The sequence below is a fragment of the Bufo gargarizans genome, chromosome 2, assembly GCF_014858855.1.
Source record: "Bufo gargarizans isolate SCDJY-AF-19 chromosome 2, ASM1485885v1, whole genome shotgun sequence".
NCBI classification, from domain to species: domain Eukaryota; kingdom Metazoa; phylum Chordata; class Amphibia; order Anura; family Bufonidae; genus Bufo; species Bufo gargarizans.
Genome location: NC_058081.1, coordinates 289,421,069 through 289,441,213, shown reverse-complemented (window position 1 = coordinate 289,441,213; position 20,145 = coordinate 289,421,069). Strand labels below are relative to the sequence as shown.

Below are 20,145 nucleotides of genomic sequence, written 5' to 3'. Positions count from 1 at the left end.
TCAACACTTAGCTGCTGCCTTAAAGGACCAGTATCAGAGTAATACAGAAATGCATATACATTGAATTTTAACACAGTTTAAGCAGAGCAATGAAACTTGGAGACATTATATGACTGTTTCTTACACCTGCACAGTCTCACTCTATCCAATCAGTGACTTGGAGAATCCATGCCTTGAAAGGTGAGAGCTTTTCTGGCAGTATGGGAATCTACACAATGTTAGACATGTGGTTTTAATGTCATGGCTGATCATTATAAAGAATAAACTATATTATGAAACTGCAGTCAGCGACATACCTTCAATAGAAACAGACAGAGTGAGAGCTACGTGGCTGAACACTGAACTCCTACTTCTCTTTCTGATGTGAAAACACAGCATTTTCATACAACCACATGTGGGGTGTTTCTGTAAACCGCAGAATCAGGGTAATAAATATTGAGTTTTATTCGGCTGTTAACCATTAACGTGTTAAAGAAAAAAATGGATTAAAATGGAAAATCTGCCAAAAAAGTGAAATTTAGAAATGTCATCTCCATTTTCCTTTAATTCTTGTGGAACACCTAAGGGGTGAACAAAGTTTGTAAAATCAGTTTTGAGTAACTTGAGGAGTGTAGTTTCTACACTGGGGTCATTTATGGGGGTTTGCACTATATAAACTCTGCAAAGGGAATTCAGACCTGAACTGGTCCTTAAAAAGTGGGTTTTGGAAAATTTTCTTAAACATTTTAAGAATTGCTTTTAAAATTCTAATCCTTCTTACGTCCTAAAAAAAAATTAAATGACATTTCCAAAATGATGCCAACATAAAGTAGACATATTTCTGTTTTAAAAGCAGAGAAATAGAAATTTAGAAAATTGTGAATTTTTCCAAATTTTGGGTAAATTTTGGATTATTTTATAAATAAAGGTGAAATACAGTATATCGACTCAAATTTACCACTCTCCTGAAGTACAATGTTTCACGAGAAAACAATCTCAGAATGGCTTGGATAAGTAAAAGCTTTCCAAAGTTATTATCACATAACGTGACACATGTCAGATTTGCAAAATTAGGCTTTGTCGGGAAGGAGGAAATGGCCCGGATGTGAATTGGTTAAGAAATTTGGTGGTCAGAATGAGTTCCATATTTATGAAGCATCTGTTTCACTGTACAGAAGTCAAATAAAGTGGGGGAGGCCAAGAAATCTGGGGTGTTGTGTCTTGCATTCTGCACTGCTTGAGAGTGATTGTTGCACATGTACTGGGAAACTGGATTTGCCAGGCAGTGCATACTACGTTTTGCCATGGGATCCTATAAGATCTGTGCATGCCCCTGGATGCAGTTTTAAATAACCGTGTGAAAGCTGTGAACCCACAATCAATGGACTTCAGGTCATACTACAGCATGGGGGGTGGTGAAATAATTTCTTCTAAATGTTCACATTTACCCAAAATATACCAAAAGTCTACCATACATATGCAATACATAAAATGTTTAGTAATGCAGACATCGTTTTTTCATCGCACACATGTGAAATGTGATTGACAAAACATTAACACACAGAAGTAGAAATTGAGAACTTGAAATTTGATTACAAGTAACCTTTGGCTTCCAATTGGTTATACAATAGGCAGTGTTGTTAAGTGCAATTTCCATGCACAGCATGTGGGTCCTGTTTTTCCTTCCACAGACATGGTTGTTTACTATTCACCACAGTTTATGCATTTTAATCAGTCTGGCTGAAAAAGGCTTAATAAATCACATTTAAATGGATGTGTGGTAATGCCCATGATTTCACTTATGTGTTTGAATAGATTTTTTTTTTTACTAGTGGAGAACTAATCATAGCACACGCTCAGTAGTCAGAATTCACTTTACACTTTAAATATATTTTTCTCCTGTTAAGTACATACCTACAGCTTGCCATGCTGTTATAAGTTTGTAGGTCACGAAGGCTATGCTCTATATTTATAGTAAGTACCATCTAGAAAAAAATATATATTTTTGTCTTTATTTTAACCCCTTTTAAACAGCGATTTTCTTTTTTTTTTTTCACTCCCTGTCTGCTATAAGCCATAACTTTTTCATTTTTCGGTTGAGGGTTATTTTTCTTGTGGGAAAAGTTGTATATTCTAATGGCATCATTTGATGTTGCATACAGTGTAATGGGAAGCTGGAAAAAAAAATATTGCAAATGGGGTAGAATTGGAAAAGAAAGCAAGTTATTTATTTATTTTATGCACTTTTATAGCACTACTACTATACAGACATTAGCAACCAACTGTCCCCAATGGGGCTCACAATCTAAGGACCCGGAGGAAACCCACGCAAATTCCACCTTTGTTTTATTGTTTTTGTTTTTATGGTGTTCTCTAAAAATGACACATTGACAGTAAAATGACATCGCTATCACAACTTTATAGTTGCATCAATATATTATGACCCCCATAACTTTTTTATATTCACGTCTATGGAGCCGTGAAAGGGCTCGGTTTTTGCAGACTGATGTGTATTTTTCAATTATACAATTTACAGTGTGTATGGCTTTTTGCATCACTTTTTATAAATTTTTTAATGAGGTGAAGTGATTAAAAAGAAGTAAACTTGCTATTTTGATTTTTTTCTGTTACGCCATTCACCATATGGGATAAACACTTTTAGATTTTTAAAGTTTGGGCATTTCAGATGCGTCGATACCCATGATCTTTATTTTTTACTGCTTATTTTACTTTTTAAAATGGGGAAGGGGTGAATTCTTAATTTAATTATTTTAATTTGTTAGGGCTTTAAAGGAAGTTTCCTATGGCAGGACACAGGGCTCCAGGCTGCCCTAGCAACTGAATGGCTCCCGCAATCTCACCAGAATTGACCACGGCATCTGAGGGGTTAAAAGTCTGTGACTGAAGTTGTCTCCGATAACAGACTCTGTGTGTTTGCTGTATTATGGCACTCGCTCAGCATCTGTAAAGACCAAACATCTTCTGTATGTGTACAGTTGATGTTGGGGAGGGGTTAATCAAAGTCTATATTTGGTAATATCAGTATAATTTATTTTCACTGGGTAAACATGCTATAAATCTGCATTTTTTTTTACAGCAGATTCTCCATATTTCTTTGTTATATTATTTCACTTTGATAAATTATCATTTATAAGATCATTTTTACCATCCTGTTATCTAGCTATCTATCTAGTATTCATCTACATATCTCGCTCTTTTATCTATCTACCTATCTTCTATCTATCTATTATCTATCTATCTATCTATCTATCTATCTATTTATATTTATATCTATCCATCCATCTAAACTACATCCTTAATTAAATTTGCTGGATATGTTTAATCCCAGTAAAATATTTGGATGTTTCTATGCAAGCAGCAGACTCATATTTGATGACAGCCAGTAGACCAGTGATGGTGTGAAATGCACATATTTTATAATAGAGTGGATTTGTATACCATTTTTTGCACTTTTTTCTTTCTTTGGATTATATTTATTCTGACCACCACCAAAGACTTATATCCTGGTTGTTGGACAAAAAAAAAGCCTGAACACCAGTACCAAGGTGACCTTAGGACTCCTGATTGATGAGAGGTGATGATCCAGGAATATCTGAAATCCATCTAATCGTGAATAACTGTTTCCTCTACCTTATGTTTGTTATTTTTTGTTCCCTACTGGTAACCATTATAGATTTATCTGATATCAAATTAAGTGAGTTATTTCAATTTGTATTTAATAAAAGTTATATTTTAGAGTAGGACTTTCATAGACTGCAATGGCACTCAAAAAAGCTTCATTTGAGATTAAGTTAATATTGCATCTATTAGCAGTAATAATCATACAGTATAAGATTGTATTATGATGTATTAAAGAACATATGTAAAATTCATTGTCCCCACCTGTATGTATTAGAGCTATACTGCGCAGATCCATATTCTGGGGTCCAAAGACTCATCAGTAGACTCCATAGTCCAAGAGACAGACTGAGATTTTATCTTGCAGATTCATACAGAATCTGTATAAAAAAAGTGTCATGGTTCATTATGGAAGTTTTCATCTCTAGAAGTAATGCTTCTTGGGTTAAAAATTGTGCCTGACAGGCAGTTTTGCTCTGTACATAAACCCCCAAGGCTTGGTTCAAAATTTTGGTTTAATCGCTGGATACCTCCAGTGACTATAATGGGGTTATTGGGTTTCCAGTGCGGATAATAGCAATATGCAAGAAAAATTATCGCTGCATACAGTAGCATTTTGTTATTTTTTTGCTGAAATCTGCAACAGAGGTTCCAGATGCAGGATGTGAACCTAGCCTTAGAATAATGACACATAGATCTCTTGTAGGAGTGGTTCCTCATTGTAACAAACAAAAGGTACAGCTTACATAATATAGATCAGTATACAATGTGCTCCACAACATCATGAAATTTACATAGCAATACAAAATTATTCCTAAGGCCACGGAGTATCACTCACACTTCTGCCTGTCCCATTGTAGCACAGTAACTCCCATCATAGACAACTCAGCAGTAGCAGCTCCAGGCTGCATGCTATCCATGAGCAGCAGTTAATTGTTGTCCAAGCCATACCCACTTGGTATAGTGAATGAATGTCCTGGACACACCTTCCCCCTGAAGAGCTGCTCCTTTTTTATCTCAGTATCTAGAGCTTCATCTGTAACTGCAACAACTTTTTGACATTTCCCAGTTAACATACCAAAGCTGGTCACCATAAACTCTACTCTGACCACAGCCACATTTGGACTACTTCAAAGAACTTTCATTGTGTTTGAAGGATGATGCCTGGAGTTTTGTCACCTCATGCTGTGAACTGGGACCTGATGGTACAATCTCCATCAGCCTACCATCCCAGGGAACCTTATGGTTGTGGAGGTGTAGGCAGAAGTTTCCTAATAGAAAATCTCCTGAGGGATGTTGAGCAGCCTGCTATGAAGTATGTGCCTGTGGTTTGCAGCACTTTGCCAGGAACACTTTGTTCTGCAGCAGAACAAATTAGCCCCTTGGGAGGTACATATACTTCAACATGGGCTTTTCACCTCATTAATCCATCAGATGGGCTGCAGGTTCCCTATCTCCAAACAGCTGATCTCCTCCCCAACACAGGTAGGTTGCGTCTGACATGATATACTGTAAAGTCAGTCTCTGTGTGTAGTTTAATAAACATATGAGGCACGAGATACATAGAAAACCTAATGGTGTATACAGATATTTATCATTGTGTAATTATATGTCTCAGTCCTCTAGAGTTATGACAAGTCAATATAAAATAATTCTGCTTTAAAAGTTCAGAATTTTTCTCTTCAGCAGTAAATTGCTATTACGAAATGACATTTACACTTCCATCACAATGGTAGTGTATAGTTAGACTTAAACCTGCTAGAAAGTCACACCATTCAAAGTTTATGCATTAGTGGAAGTGGCCAAATAATTCACACCCAATTAAGCAATAGTATGATTAATTAATGAGAAGATGATTTACTATTTTCAGGAAACAAGCCAATTCAGCATCTGGCACGTACCATCTGTTCTCTTGTGATAACTGCACACTCAGTGGATTGAGAGTGAGCCATGACCATGGATTTCATATCGCCTGGTACTTTGCTACATGAGACTAAAGCAGTATTCTTTACTTAGTACCTTGTTTGTGGGGTTATTCATTGTGGCCATGAAAGACATGAAAGACACATAACTAGTTCATAAGAAATATTCATCATTTTGACATTATACATATGCCTAGATATGATGCCTGGTTCTTATATTGTATTTATCTCCTTGATTTGCAGAAACTTAAAATCTAATATAATCTAGCATAATCTAAGTGTATATACACTCTTACTAGTAATACTGTATAAGCTTTCATTATTGAAATAAGTACATTTTACATAGCTGTCTATCTCATATCTATCTGTCAATCTGTTATCTATTTATCTATCTCATATCTATTTGTCTTTCAGTCTATCTATCCATCTATCACTATATCTTCTATCTATCTATCTATCTATCTATCTATCTATCTATCTATCTATCTATCTATCTATCTATCACTATCATCTATTTATCTATCTATATATCTATCACTCTATCTATCTATCTATCTATCTATCTATCTATCTATCTATCACACTATTATCTATCTATTTTTTTAATCACTCTATTATCTATCACTCTATCTTCTATCTATCTATATATTTTTCACAGCAGATTCTCCATATTTCTTTGTTATATTATTTCACTTTGATAAATTACCATTTATAAGATCATTTATACCATCCTGTTGTCTATCTATCTAGTATCTATCTACCTATCTTGCTCTTCTATCTATCTATCTATCTATTTCATATCTATCTATATATCGTATTATCTATCTCTTATCTATTTCATATCTATCTGTCTATGTATCATCTACTTCTCATCTATCTATCTATTATTTACATTAGTATATTTGCTTGTATTGTATAAATACTATTATACCAAGATGTTGTACATTTTATCCAGTATGTGAAAAAAGGATTGTATATATAACCAGTAACATAAGCTGCTTGTGTGATTGGCCTTATTGCCTATTGAATTATTTTGATACCATACACATGGCACCAGTGTCAACATGCTTAAAGAAACATACATTGGGCACTTGGCTCATTCATGTGCTTGATAGTTTATAACATTTTACAGGTAGCATTTTTGGTGACTCTAATTTTACTAGTTTATTCTTCATTCACTGATTGTTTTGAAGTTACTCGAGGACATGATTTCAGTAGCAACTGATTAAAGTAAGAATAAGTAATGGTAGGCAGAGCATCATGCTTCATAGTATGATTACTGTTCACTAATGCCATCATCCTGGGCAGGGGAAAGTCCTGCTGCTGGACCCTACTGCATATACTGTATTGTAGGTTGAATGTTTAATGCTCACTGGAAACTTTACCTGATACATCATTATTAACTTTCAGAGGCGTTTCCCAATAGAACAAGAAGCACTACGCATTCAATTCCCCATTTTCCTATAGTTCAACTACTACTGGTAGATCCAGCAACAGCAACATGCACCCACTTGTATTTCACAGCTTGAATGGTTGCAGCTCATCATTTTACTTTGCACTGGAAAACATACTGCATTCCCTATGAAATTGTCAATAATATTTTATAGCAACTTAATATATGGGTATTAGAAGACCCACATGGACCAAATCCATGCAAAAAATAAAAATAATTGAATAAATACAATATATAGCCACAATAGAAATATAATGGAAGCTGTCATGATTTTCCTATCCAGACTAAAAAGAGGAGCCATGCTGGTATCCATTAGATGGATCTGTATTTTTGTTTCATTGACTTAGGCTGGGTTCATATCTTCAAGGCTCAGTTGGGGGCCCCCATTGTTGATTCTGTCATATTTCCCCCAAAAAATAATGGATTATGCAGTGTTATTTTTATGGTAAAATGACTGACTCCATGATGGAACCTCTATGGATTCAGTGGGGGTCTATTGAGCTCCGGTGGTGTTGAAATCCAGAAATCCAAAAACACAGATGTGAAACTAGCGTTATAGCAGTAAAAAAAATAAAATTATATGCAACAATCCAGCATACCCCACTATTTTGAATATAAAAACAAGTAAAGCCAGATGGAAAAGGGCCAATACAAATGTGAACAGAACCTATTAAAGTAACATGCTAGGATGTGTCAGAGAAGACTCTTAGATCTTCTCCTCTCCGTGGACCCTAAATTGGCACCATTTATTGACCCAAAATTCCTTTATAGCATTTAGAAAATGGATTTTGATATTAGATAATTAGCAATTAGATAAGAAATTAAAGGGGATCTGTCAGCTCCAAAGTACACCCCAAACTAGAGTAAGCAGTGTATAGTATATGTGGTACTGAGTCCAATGATATATTTTTTATCTTCAAACTTACTTGCATTCTGACTCTGTGCTACGACAAACTAGCAGTAAAATGCATTGAGTGGACTCCTCTTTGAGTCCTCTCCATTATGTGTGAGCTCAGGAGTCCTCCTGATGCATTTTACTGCTTTTTTGTTGAAGTACAAGTGCGTATGAAGATAAAGATTACATAATGTGACTCTGCATCATTTACACTATACACCACTTACTCTAGTTTAGGCAGCACCAGGAAGGGGCAAGACGGGGCAACAGAAGGGCCATGGGCAATAAACGCTTTCATTGTGGAAACGGTCATCTCTACATGTTCAACTGCATTGCTGTACTCAGAACAGCAATACAGTTGAATGCTGTGACGGCAGTGATGTTTCTCTGGACCACCGTTTCCTCTACTAGACTTTAGTCGTAGTTTCTGTATCCCTTCAGAGGCTGGTGTTATCATTATCGCGCTGCCTAAGCCGGGGGTTTCAGTTTTCGCCTCAGGCAGCAGAAAGGCTAGACACATCACTGATAAGAAGACTGCTGAAAAGTTCTTCTTTGGGGGTGCACAAGAACAGTATAGACACTGGGAATATATAGCAAATTGGACGACGCGTTAGTTTGGGGCTGTTTTTGGTGTGAAAGTTGGCATACTTCACAGGTATATTAGGTAAATGTATTTTCCTTATGCCATCTCATGACTGCCATAAAGATAAAGATCACAAATTTTCACTAAAATCGTATACGTCCTAGTGCATTTTTATATACTTTTCAAAACTTTTGAAATAAGTAAATAGTAAATTTTTTCTAAAACACATAATGAACTTATTTCTAGTTACGTAGTAAATTTTCTCCACTGACTGCTTATGGCAGCTTTTGATTCTGCCAATGCACCACTGATTACCTTAGTCCTTGTCTAACAAGTGACAATTTTTTAATGATATCGATAGAAGGCAAAATGTAATTATTTAGCTTCATACAACATAGAAAAATATATCTGAATATCCTACAGCATATGTTCTTGCTGAATATGTAATTCCAAATCTAGATGATGTTTATGTGCCATACATGTCCCATCTGCTCTTATATATCCTATCACTTCTGGGTTGACCTTAGTAGGTCCTTGATATTTCCACTTTATATTACCAGCACTTACAGTTGAACGGGTAAATGATAAAGGACATAAATAAGATATAAATATGATAAATCGACTTGTTGGAGATGTGGTGTTCTGTAACAGTGCTATATTAAAAAGCCACAGGGTTCTTCGGTGAGGTACAGTCCGCTGTCTATGAAGATTATATAACTTCATGCTTGATACATATAGCAGCAGTAGCGTGGCTTCTGGAAAAGATGTACTGATGTCAGCGACTACGTTCTGTGTACAATACTGTTAAATATGGTGATCCTGTATCAGCATCATAGTTTGGGGATGTAATAAACATTTAATGTCCATTACGAACAAACGCATATTACTAATACATATTACTGGTAAGGGTTTAACCCCTTAAGGACCTCCACCGTATATGTACGGCGGAGGTCCGATCCCTAAACATGGCGCCCGCTCGCACATGCAGCGGGTGCCATAGTCGGCACATGTATGCGATCAGTCATAAGGCTGATTGCATAGATTTTCCGCTTCAGATGCAGTGGTCAAATGTGAACATGGCATCTCATCAGTCCGGAAGCGGAGGTCGCGCGCTTCCGCTCCGGTAAAAGCATTGCCCGACTGAAATTGACATCTCTGAAATAGCCCGAAGCCTCAAGCAGGCTTTGAAGCCTATTTCAGGAATATACCAACACAGGCCACTAGGTGGCAGCATTGTATTGTTATATTGTAAATTAAGTGTTCAATGATGGCTATATAGCCATCAATGAACACAATGGGCAATCTAATGATTGCCAGTTATTGTCACCCAAAGTGACTTAAAAAAAGTAAAAAAAAAAGTTTTTACAAATATAAAAAAATCTAATAAAAAATAAAAGTTCAAATCACCCCCCTTTCCTTAAAATAAAAATACTAAACCAATAAAAAAATAAACATCATGGACATCGCCACGTGCAAAAATGCCCATACAATTAAAATTTTACAATATTAATGGCATACCGCAAATGGCGTAACAGGAAAAAAAATAAAAACAGCCAATTTGCAATTTTTGGCACTTCAACTATGAAATACTTCAAATTGGTATCGCTGAAAAGTACAGATCGTCCCACAAAAAATGAGCCCTCACACAGCCCTGTACACATAACTGCAAAAAAGTTATAGGGCTCAGAATATTGTAATAAAAAAAAAATTCCCTCAAAGGTTTTAATTTTTTTCAGTATTAAAACGCATGAAAAATGATACAAGTGTGGTATCGTTGTAACCCTACTGACCTGGAGAATAAAGATAACAGGTCAATTTTACCACATAGTGTACAGTGTAAAAAACAAAACCAAAAAATTTTTTTTAGCAGAATTGCTTTTTTTCCCAAATCTACCCCATTTGGAATTTTCTTTCCGCTTCCTACTACATGGTATGCAACCATAAATGGTGCCATTAGAAAGTACAACTTGTCCTGCAAAAAATAAGCCCTCATAATGCTATGTGAATGTAAAAATAAAAAAGTTAGGACTATGGGAAGGCGGGGAGTGAAAAAGCGAAAACGCAAAAAATTGAAAATCTCAGGGTCCTGAAGGGGTTAACCATTAAAAACACTGCTGCTTTAAAAAAGGCACTTTTACTCTTGTCCATTTGCTTTTGAATAATCCTGGTTATTCATGTCACTTTTTAAATGAATTGAATTCTGTTGGTGGATTACGTTGAAATTGATGCATCCATTTGTACTTTTGCAGGTGTTTCTAAATACTACTGTCTACAATCACTACCATTCTACACAGCCTGCTGTGGTAGGTCCTGTCAGCACCCAGCCTCCCCCACTGCTTTTCCAAGTAAGTCTTTATGCTTCATCAGTAATGCTTGAGTTATTTTGTAAACCAGAGCAGCAGGATTTAATGGGTCCTAGAAAGCTAATTGGTGATGCAATAGTGAGACGCTAATTCCTAAGAAAAATCACAGCAGTCTTATTCAGTGTCCCTTCTGAAGATTTATTCTATATAGTGGCTGAACAATTGAAAATGCCCCAATGGAAACCAAACCAGGCATACAAGAGGCTAATAGCTTCCTTGTTCCTAATATATTTGGGACTTTTGCATTCTTCATCAATGACACAATGCTTAATGCTTTAATATATGAAGTAATATTAAATTGATTGTTCACATGATAAAAATAACAATATAAAAATGATACGATTACATACAGCAATAATATGTCATATATATATATATATATAATTGAAATCAGTAACAATAGTAAAAAGATACTCAAAAGAATAATAAAAATGCACAACTAAATCTAATCTAATACAGAAATAGTGATTTTAGCCTATTTAATTTATTTCCACCCTTAATACATCACATGGAGAGAATTGAAGGCTTAGAGTCTATTAGAGAAACATCAAGATTCAGATATTGTTTAGTTGGCTACACTATAGGGCAATTTCGCCGTCTTTAATAAAGTTCAACAGTTGTTAAAGTGAATAGTTGGAGACAAGTGAGCCAATAAATGGTGGTGGTTTAATGAGCTGCAAGCTTAGGAGCAGCTCTGAAGGGGGCTGATACTTTCCCACAGAGCATCTTCCAGTGCCCGGGTAGCATTAGAATGGATGACAGTACCGTGACCAATCGGCACTTTCTCTTTACTCATCCACACGCGACTTAACCACAATTTTTCACCGTGCAGATGAACTTTAGGGACCATTTCACGCTAAAAAGGCCTTGGCAAGGGTCATTTGCCCTTTTGTACAGCTATGAAGCGTAGAACTATATACAATCCTTTATCCTCTGTCACATTCCAATGGGACCTCTGAACAGCATTTATACACTTGAGTGAAAAATAAAGCAGTGAATGAAAATGACTTTTATAGACTCTTTTAAGCTCATCTTCTCCTGTAACCTCCACTACCTAAAAAGGGATTAAAAGCGTGAGATGAGTATATAGAGAATCTGATTGAATACATAGGTCACACTATAAACTGCCGGGATTGTTTATTAGCCCAGACTGATGCACAGTTTTCAATGTGTCCTATTAATTGTCCATTTAACAAGGAGGCAATGAATGACAATAGAAAAATGAAAACCATGACTAAACCTTTTCCTCACTCCATGGTGGTCTACCACAAAAAGTCAAATCAATATTGCTGTACACATTACGGAGACACTTCTCACTGCAACTGTAAGGAGCAATTTATTAGGGCTTGTTCACACCAATTTGTTTCAATTGAGACAAAACCATTTTTTGATGGATTGAGCCGGACACTGTGCCATCACGTGAATGGAAGAATGCTAAGTTATTAGATGAAAACTGCACCATTTAACGCACTGCTTGGCTTCTGATATCGATGTAGACATACTCCATTAAGATCAGTTTAATAGTACATACACTGATACTAATGTAATGGTATAAATGACCCTTAAATATAACATTGTACTAGCAGCAACTATCAACTGTATATAGTATAGAATTTAACTTATGCTTGAATAAGATAGAATCTGGTCTTAATAAATCTCGCTCTATATTTCTCACTACATTGGAGCAGATTTACTAATAGAGGGACATTTATCATCCCAGTACACCAGAAAAATGATGTAAAAAAAGTCACAAAATTTGGTGCCTACCCTGCTTACACAAAATCTTGCAATTTTTTCTTGGCTTTCAGCCATGCTCACCACTTTTCCAAAAATAGGGTGGAGCAGGGCAGGGAGTAGGCAGTGTGGGGCTGGGCATAGATGGTCTGTGACATTTATTATATTCTATGAGAGGAAACTGGTGTAAATTATACCTAAAGTCTATATCGGCTCCTTTACCATTGTAGAGTTCAGTTCATGGACCTGCACAGATGTGACGTGTGCCTCTTAAAGGGGTTTTCCTGCCATATATATTGATGTATACATAGAATAGGTTATCAATATCTGAACGTCGGTGGTCTGACTCCCTGCCGATCAGCTGTTTGAAGAGGAGGTGGCGCTTCTTTAGAGGCATTGCTTCTTAATTACACTGCCCGTCATCATGGAAGTGCAGTATAAATACAAGTACTCACTAGATTCTCTTGAATGTATGTAATTGGTAATTACACTACGGGAGACAACGCGCAGTGTAATGACCAGGAAGCAGCGCTCACATAGAGCACCTCCTCTTCTTCTAACAGCTGATCTTGGGGGTAATAGGTAGAGATGAGTGAATTGATCCAAAGAAGTGGAATTCAATCCGAATTTCAGGATGAAGTCGATTTGCTGCGAAGCCGAATTTCCTCGTGCTTCGTGGTAGCGAATCAATTTAACATGAAATGGTGTAAAAAATAAATAAATTAATCATACTTACCTCCTCCATTTGCTCACAACGGGCTGGCTGCCACCATCTTGATTGAAGATCTTTCGCACAAGATCTTCAAGCAAGATGGTGGTGGCTGGCCGTCGTGAGAAAATGGAGGCAGTAAGTGTGATTAAATTTTTTTAAATGTTCATTTTACACTGTACACTACGTGCAGAATTATTAGGCAAATGAGTATTTTGACCACATCATCCTCTTTATGCATGTTGTCTTACTCCAAGCTGTATAGGCTCGAAAGCCTACTACCAATTAAGCATATTAGGTGATGTGCATCTCTGTAATGAGAAGGGGTGTGGTCTAATGACATCAACACCCTATATCAGGTGTGCATAATTATTAGGCAACTTCCTTTCCTTTGGCAAAATGGGTCAAAAGAAGGACTTGACAGGCTCAGAAAAGTCAAAAATAGTGAGATATCTTGCAGAGGGATGCAGCACTCTTAAAATTGCAAAGCTTCTGAAGCGTGATCATCGAACAATCAAGCGTTTCATTCAAAATAGTCAACAGGGTCGCAAGAAGCGTGTGGAAAAACCAAGGCGCAAAATAACTGCCCATGAACTGAGAAAAGTCAAGCGTGCAGCTGCCAAGATGCCACTTGTCACCAGTTTGGCCATATTTCAGAGCTGCAACATCACTGGAGTGCCCAAAAGCACAAGGTGTGCAATACTCAGAGACATGGCCAAGGTAAGAAAGGCTGAAAGACGACCACCACTGAACAAGACACACAAGCTGAAACGTCAAGACTGGGCCAAGAAATATCTCAAGACTGATTTTTCTAAGGTTTTATGGACTGATGAAATGAGAGTGAGTCTTGATGGGCCAGATGGCTGGATTGGTAAAGGGCAGAGAGCTCCAGTCCGACTCAGACGCCAGCAAGGTGGAGGTGGAGTACTGGTTTGGGCTGGTATCATCAAAGATGAGCTTGTGGGGCCTTTTTGGGTTGAGGATGGAGTCAAGCTCAACTCCCAGTCCTACTGCCAGTTTCTGGAAGACACCTTCTTCAAGCAGTGGTACAGGAAGAAGTCTGCAAGATAAGAAAAACATGATTTTCATGCAGGACAATGCTCCATCACACGCGTCCAAGTACTCCACAACGTGGCTGGCAAGAAAGGGTATAAAAGAAGAAAATCTAATGACATGGCCTCCTTGTTCACCTGATCTGAACCCCATTGAGAACCTGTGGTCCATCATCAAATGCGAGATTTACAAGGAGGGAAAACAGTACACCTCTCTGAACAGTGTCTGGGAGGCTGTGGTTGCTGCTGCACGCAATGTTGATGGTGAACAGATCAAAACACTGACAGAATCCATGGATGGCAGGCTTTTGAGTGTCCTTGCAAAGAAAGGTGGCTATATTGGTCACTGATTTGTTTTTGTTTTGTTTTTCAATGTCAGAAATGTATATTTGTGAATGTTGAGATGTTATATTGGTTTCACTGGTAAAAATAAATAATTGAAATGGGTATATATTTGTTTTTTGTTAAGTTGCCTAATAATTATGCACAGTAATAGTCACCTTCACACACAGATATCCCCCTAAAATAGCTAAAACTAAAAACAAACTAAAAACTACTTCCAAAAATATTCAGCTTTGATATTAATGAGTTTTTTGGGTTCATTGAGAACATGGTTGTTGTTCAATAATAAAATTAATCCTCAAAAATACAACTTGCCTAATAATTCTGCACTCCCTGTATTATTACTCTTAGATGCCGCGATCATGTATGAACGTGGCATCTGAGGGGTACAATGATGGGGGTGGTGCTATAGCAGCTCCCTGTCATCGCACTCGCTACTTGCAAGTAATTCGTCATGAAGCGAATATTTTTGCTAAATTCGGTGAAGCAGCCAAAACTAATTTCCCAAACCTTCGCTCATCTCTAGTGATAGGTCATCAATATATGACAGAACAACCCCTTTAATAATTCTGGGGTATCTGATATCAGCAGGAGATTAAGACCAGCGTGTAAAACGCTAATTTAGAAAGATTTTGAAACTATACATTTGGACTGTACTATACAAATGGTTAGACTTATCAAAGTGGCTGATGCTGGATGATAAATCTGGCACAGCTTTAGACTGTTTAGTCTAGGCTTATATCATCTATTATTTTGTTTACTTTATGCCAGAATGTTGTGAAAAAATATTGCCAAATTTTTTGGTTTACATTGTTGCATCTGAAGTCATTGCCCCTTTATGACAGCCCACACCCTTTCCTAAAGCACTTAATAAAATTGATGCAAAGTATATACGCCAGATTCTTATGCAAATTGTACCAGAATTCGGGCACATTTTGATTGGAAAATCTCACCATTGTGGGTGGCAGCAATATCTTTTGTTTGTGTGCATGTGGGTGTGCTCATAAGTGCAATATGATAGAGGTGGATCACAATAACTAGTAATAATTATTATTCCTAGTGAATTCATAATCTGCATTGAAACTGAGTGCTACTAAGTAGACAAAGACTCTCATTGATAGTAAACTTGTTTATTGGTCCATGTCTTTATTTTTTATTTGCTTTTGATAAGGAAATGAACGTGAACTCCATCTGCTACCAAAAGATTCAAATTCCAAGACAAGAAGAGTAATCTTAAGAAGAGCTGTTTTTTCTGATGATCAGAGAAAGGCACTTGAGAAAATGTTCCAAAAACAAAAGTATATCAGCAAGGCCGACAGGAAGAAGCTTGCCATTAACCTTTCTCTAAAGGAGTCTCAGGTACAGTACATTAAGACTAAAATATATTTATGTCCGCTCTGATAACATGCTAGTGTTTACTGCAATAAAAGCAATTTCTTAAAATGCTAAATTTAGCAGATTTCTGTACTAGAGCTTTTTGAACATATGAATACTGGTATGTTGGCAGCCCATGCCTGCCTGAAGTCAGAGGCAAGTTTATCTAATGAACTGGAAGGGCTTTGTACCAGAAGAGAGATCTTGGGAGGCTGCGGAAAATATTAATGCCCCTGTCTTATTGAAGAAGTTTCTACAAAGGAGGGTTGTAGGGAGGGGGTAGTGTTATGTCGACAGCCTGTGCCTGCTGATTCCCTGTGTCCTATGTGTCTATTGGATATACCATATTTTTCAGACTATAAGACGCAACTAGACTATAAGATGCATCTAGGATTTGAAGGCTGAAAATAAGATTTTTTTTCCCATCAGACCTCAGAGCAGACCCCCAAATCAGAGCCCCATTCTTCATCAGACCTCAGATCTCCAGTCCTCATCAGACCCCCAAATCAGACTCCCAAGCTCCATCAGCCTCAGAGCAGACCCTTCAACCTCCATCAGCCTTAGATTAGAACCCCTCAGCCTCCATCAGCCTCAGATCAACCTCCCATTAGATTTAAAATAAAAAATGTAAATAAATAAATTAACTTACCTCGCTTGCTCCGGATGGTGCTCTATATCCAGGACTCATCACCATTTCCGGGTCCCGCTGTGTACCATGACCTGACAGTACACATTGTCAGGTTATGATGTGCACCATGTCCTGATGGTGTGCATGGTTAGGACACAGTGCCCAACAGGACTCGGAAGAAGACCAGTGAAGGTGATTACAGCTAACGCAGCGCTGCCCTCACCTCCCAGTGCCTCCACCATGCTAATGAAAGCTTTCATAATGGAAATGGTCTTTAGCAGTCAGACTATAAGACGCACTCCCACTCCCCCCCCCCCCCCATTTTTGGTGGAAAATCGTGTGTCTTGTAGTCTGAAAAATATGGTATTCTTCATTGAACCTCACCTTATTCTGGAGTACTGAAAGGGTTAATCCTTCTTTAGTTCTGTGTGCAGCTGCTTCAAATCTATTAATCAGCTCTGCAATATACTGCCTGCTTCGCTGTTTGTCTCATTCACTACCTGAGAAATAGGTTTACTATCTTGCTAGATTCTGCAGAGGTGCTATAATGTTCTTATCGGCTCATGTACCGACTCTTTGCCATCTGATCTGACCTATGCCTGATCACTGCATTAACCCTGTGCTGCCTGCCCTGATCTTTGGACTATTTCTTGGATTTGCACAAACTCTACTTGCCGTGACCTCAGCCTGTTACTGACCATGAATATTGCCTGATCCCTCAGTGCTTTACCTCTGTGCCTCTGACCCCTGTGGGTCAGCTGTCAACCACACCTGGACTACTTCAAGAGGTAGTGGCCTAGTGACTCCCCTGCAGCAAAGTCCAAATCTCTGTATAGGGATTAATACCAGGGGACTGCCCGGATCACACCCTTAGGTTTAGCCCAAACCAGTTGGTTGACAATGTGGTTCCACATCCACTGATTGTTACAGAGACAACTACACATCAATGAGGCTACTTTCACACTAGCGTTCGGGCGGATCCGTTCAGAACGGATCCGCCCATAATAATGCAGACGGAGGCTCCGTTCAGTACGGATCCGTCTGCATTATTTTAGCAAAAAAAAGCTAAGTGTGGAAATAGCCTGGGACGGATCCGTCCAGACTTTCAATGTAAAGTCAATGGGGGACGGATCCGCTTGAAGATTGAGCCACATTGTGGCATCTTCAAACGGATCCGTCCCCATTGACTTACATTGTAAGTCTGGACGGATCCGCACGCCTCCGCACGGCCAGGCGGACACCCGAACGCTGCAAGCAGCGTTCAGCTGTCCGCCTGTCCGTGCGGAGGCGAGCGGAGCGGAGGCTGAACGCCACCAGACTGATGCAGTCTGAGCGGATCCGCCTCCATTCAGACTGCATCAGGGGTGGACGGCTGCGTTCGGGTCCGCTCGTGAGCTCCTTCAAACGGAGCTCACGAACGGAATACCGAACGCTAGTGTGAAAGCAGCCTTAACATTATTGAAGACAGTAATTATTTCTCATATATACTGATATATATTTCTCATATTTCCAGGTTAAAATCTGGTTCCAGAACAGAAGAATGAAATGGAGAAATTCCAAAGAAAAAGAAGTTCTCTCCAGTCACTGTTTAAGAGAAGGACATTTTGAAAAAAATATCTCACAGACATCTTCAAGTGCCCCTATTTGTTCTATTGAAAGTGATCTGTCTGATTTGCAGGACACCAACAAAACAAGAAAGGAGAAAATATCAAGCAGGAGAGTTAAAATAGCAGAACAGTATACTAAAGACTTACCTTGCCATGGAGGCAAACAGCAATGGCAACCCAAGACAGATGTTTAGTTGTTCACTATATGTATCAGCATGTTTAAGACTCCCTTGACTCTGAAACAGGAAATCAGAACTTCCATTACTATGTACTCCTATAATGACATGGCACATTCTACGTGTCCATGGAGGACCAAATAATACTGAACTGCCAAGGGGGACCAAATTGCACAGGAGCCCTGTGTCTGGAACTATATAATGTATAGAAGGAGAGAACATACAGAAGACTATAAGAAGAAAACCTAAGAAGATATTCACATTTTTTATATTGTAAAGACTAATCCTGCTAGCTCAGTGAATATTTTTGTAGTGAAGTTATATTAACCTCTCATTCTAAATGTTTTAGAAGGCAGTCTACTTTAGCAAATGAAATTGTTTTATAATGCAATAATACAATTAGGATTATGATTTAAATAGCTGGAATGATGTGGTAGATAATTCTGTGGTGAAGTGCTTCACATAAACAGCAACCCCATAAATGCAATGCATAACTAATATTGTAGTGAGCCACAGAACACCTCCGCAGATCACTATACCAATTGGTTTTCCTTGTTCCAATTTAGGAATTCTCTTGCATTTGATATTTGGCCATTTACTTGTGCCATACTCAACCAGCAGCAAATAGGAAACAGACCTACCACTGAGCTAGGACTTTTGCTCTTCCCTTTTGCGTACCATTCTCTGTAGCTCTGCTTACCGAACACTTGCTTCAATGGATGTCTTTTCTATACCTAAGAGAAGAATAGTGTAGTTCTTCACATTATATCATATTGTGGAACCTTTACTAGTCATTTGCAGTCCAGATGTTTTTCTAAATGTTTATTGAACCATAAACTCCAGACAAATGATTAAAATACAGCTATTGCCTCCCATTCTTCTCTGCAAGGCCCCTGCCAGCTATTTCCAGGGCATATGCAGCATGTCTAATAGGGTACAATAAATCCCTATGTCACGGCTGTGTAATGGTTTGGTGGTAGTGGACTGTGACACTTTAGCCGTGCATGCTTGCTGCCGGTGGCAACGTGTAGATTTAGCATGTTTACACACTTCCCCTTTAAGGTTGTTGTCCCTTCCCATTCTGGTGGGTATGGGGTTAGAGTGTCATCAAGGTGGAGCTGGGTGTGGGCTCTTATAGTACTTGGGCTTGGAGCATGAGGTTAGTGGGACTTCCGCTTCTTGTGGAGCTGGAGTTATGCTGCCACCCTGGACCTTACCATCTGTCCAGTTTGAGGGCCACCTTGTTGGACATAGATTGTCATCCCTTATGTATCCTCCATGTCAGTGGATATACAGTTGCAATAAAAAGTATGTGAACCCTTTGGAATGATATGGATTTCTGCACAAATTGGCCATAAAATGTGGCCATTAGTCTAGGGGTTCACATACTTTTCCCACCTGCACTGTGAATGTTTACATGGTGTGTTCAATAAAAACATGGTAACATTTAATTCTTTGTGTGTTATTAGTTTAAGCAGACTGTGATTGTCTATTGTTGTAACTTAGATGAACATCAGATCACATTTTATGCAGAAATCCATATCATTCTAAAGAGTTCACATACTTTTTATTGCAACTGTATATAAAAGGAAAAAAGGAGGATGCGGTTACCAGAAACTACCTAGGTACACAGGACACAAAAGGTAGAAATGAACCAGAGGCGCCAAAGGTGATGGAAAAGGATATGAC

The 20,145-nt window shown here is 38.1% G+C and overlaps 1 protein-coding gene across 1 annotated transcript; it reads left to right on the top strand.

Annotated features, from left to right (window-relative positions):
• The first annotated feature begins 4,775 nt into the window (after positions 1 to 4,775).
• Positions 4,776 to 19,727, top strand: DBX2 (developing brain homeobox 2). Its single transcript, XM_044277198.1, has 4 exons — positions 4,776 to 5,103; positions 10,721 to 10,816; positions 15,843 to 16,030; positions 18,187 to 19,727. Exons 1-4 carry the CDS (start codon positions 4,776 to 4,778, stop codon positions 18,472 to 18,474), a joined length of 900 nt encoding a protein of 299 aa, XP_044133133.1. The 3' UTR covers positions 18,475 to 19,727.
• The last annotated feature ends 418 nt before the right edge of the window (positions 19,728 to 20,145 follow it).

Excerpts from the sequence above, each read along its gene's own strand:
- DBX2 (XM_044277198.1), top strand. The coding sequence starts at position 4,776 with ATGATGCCTGGAGTTTTGTCACCTCATGCTGTGAACTGGGACCTGATG. Across the intron at positions 10,817-15,842 it reads CTCCCCCACTGCTTTTCCAA|GAAATGAACGTGAACTCCAT; the intron begins GTAAGTCTTTAT and ends GCTTTTGATAAG. Across the intron at positions 16,031-18,186 it reads TTTCTCTAAAGGAGTCTCAG|GTTAAAATCTGGTTCCAGAA; the intron begins GTACAGTACATT and ends TCATATTTCCAG.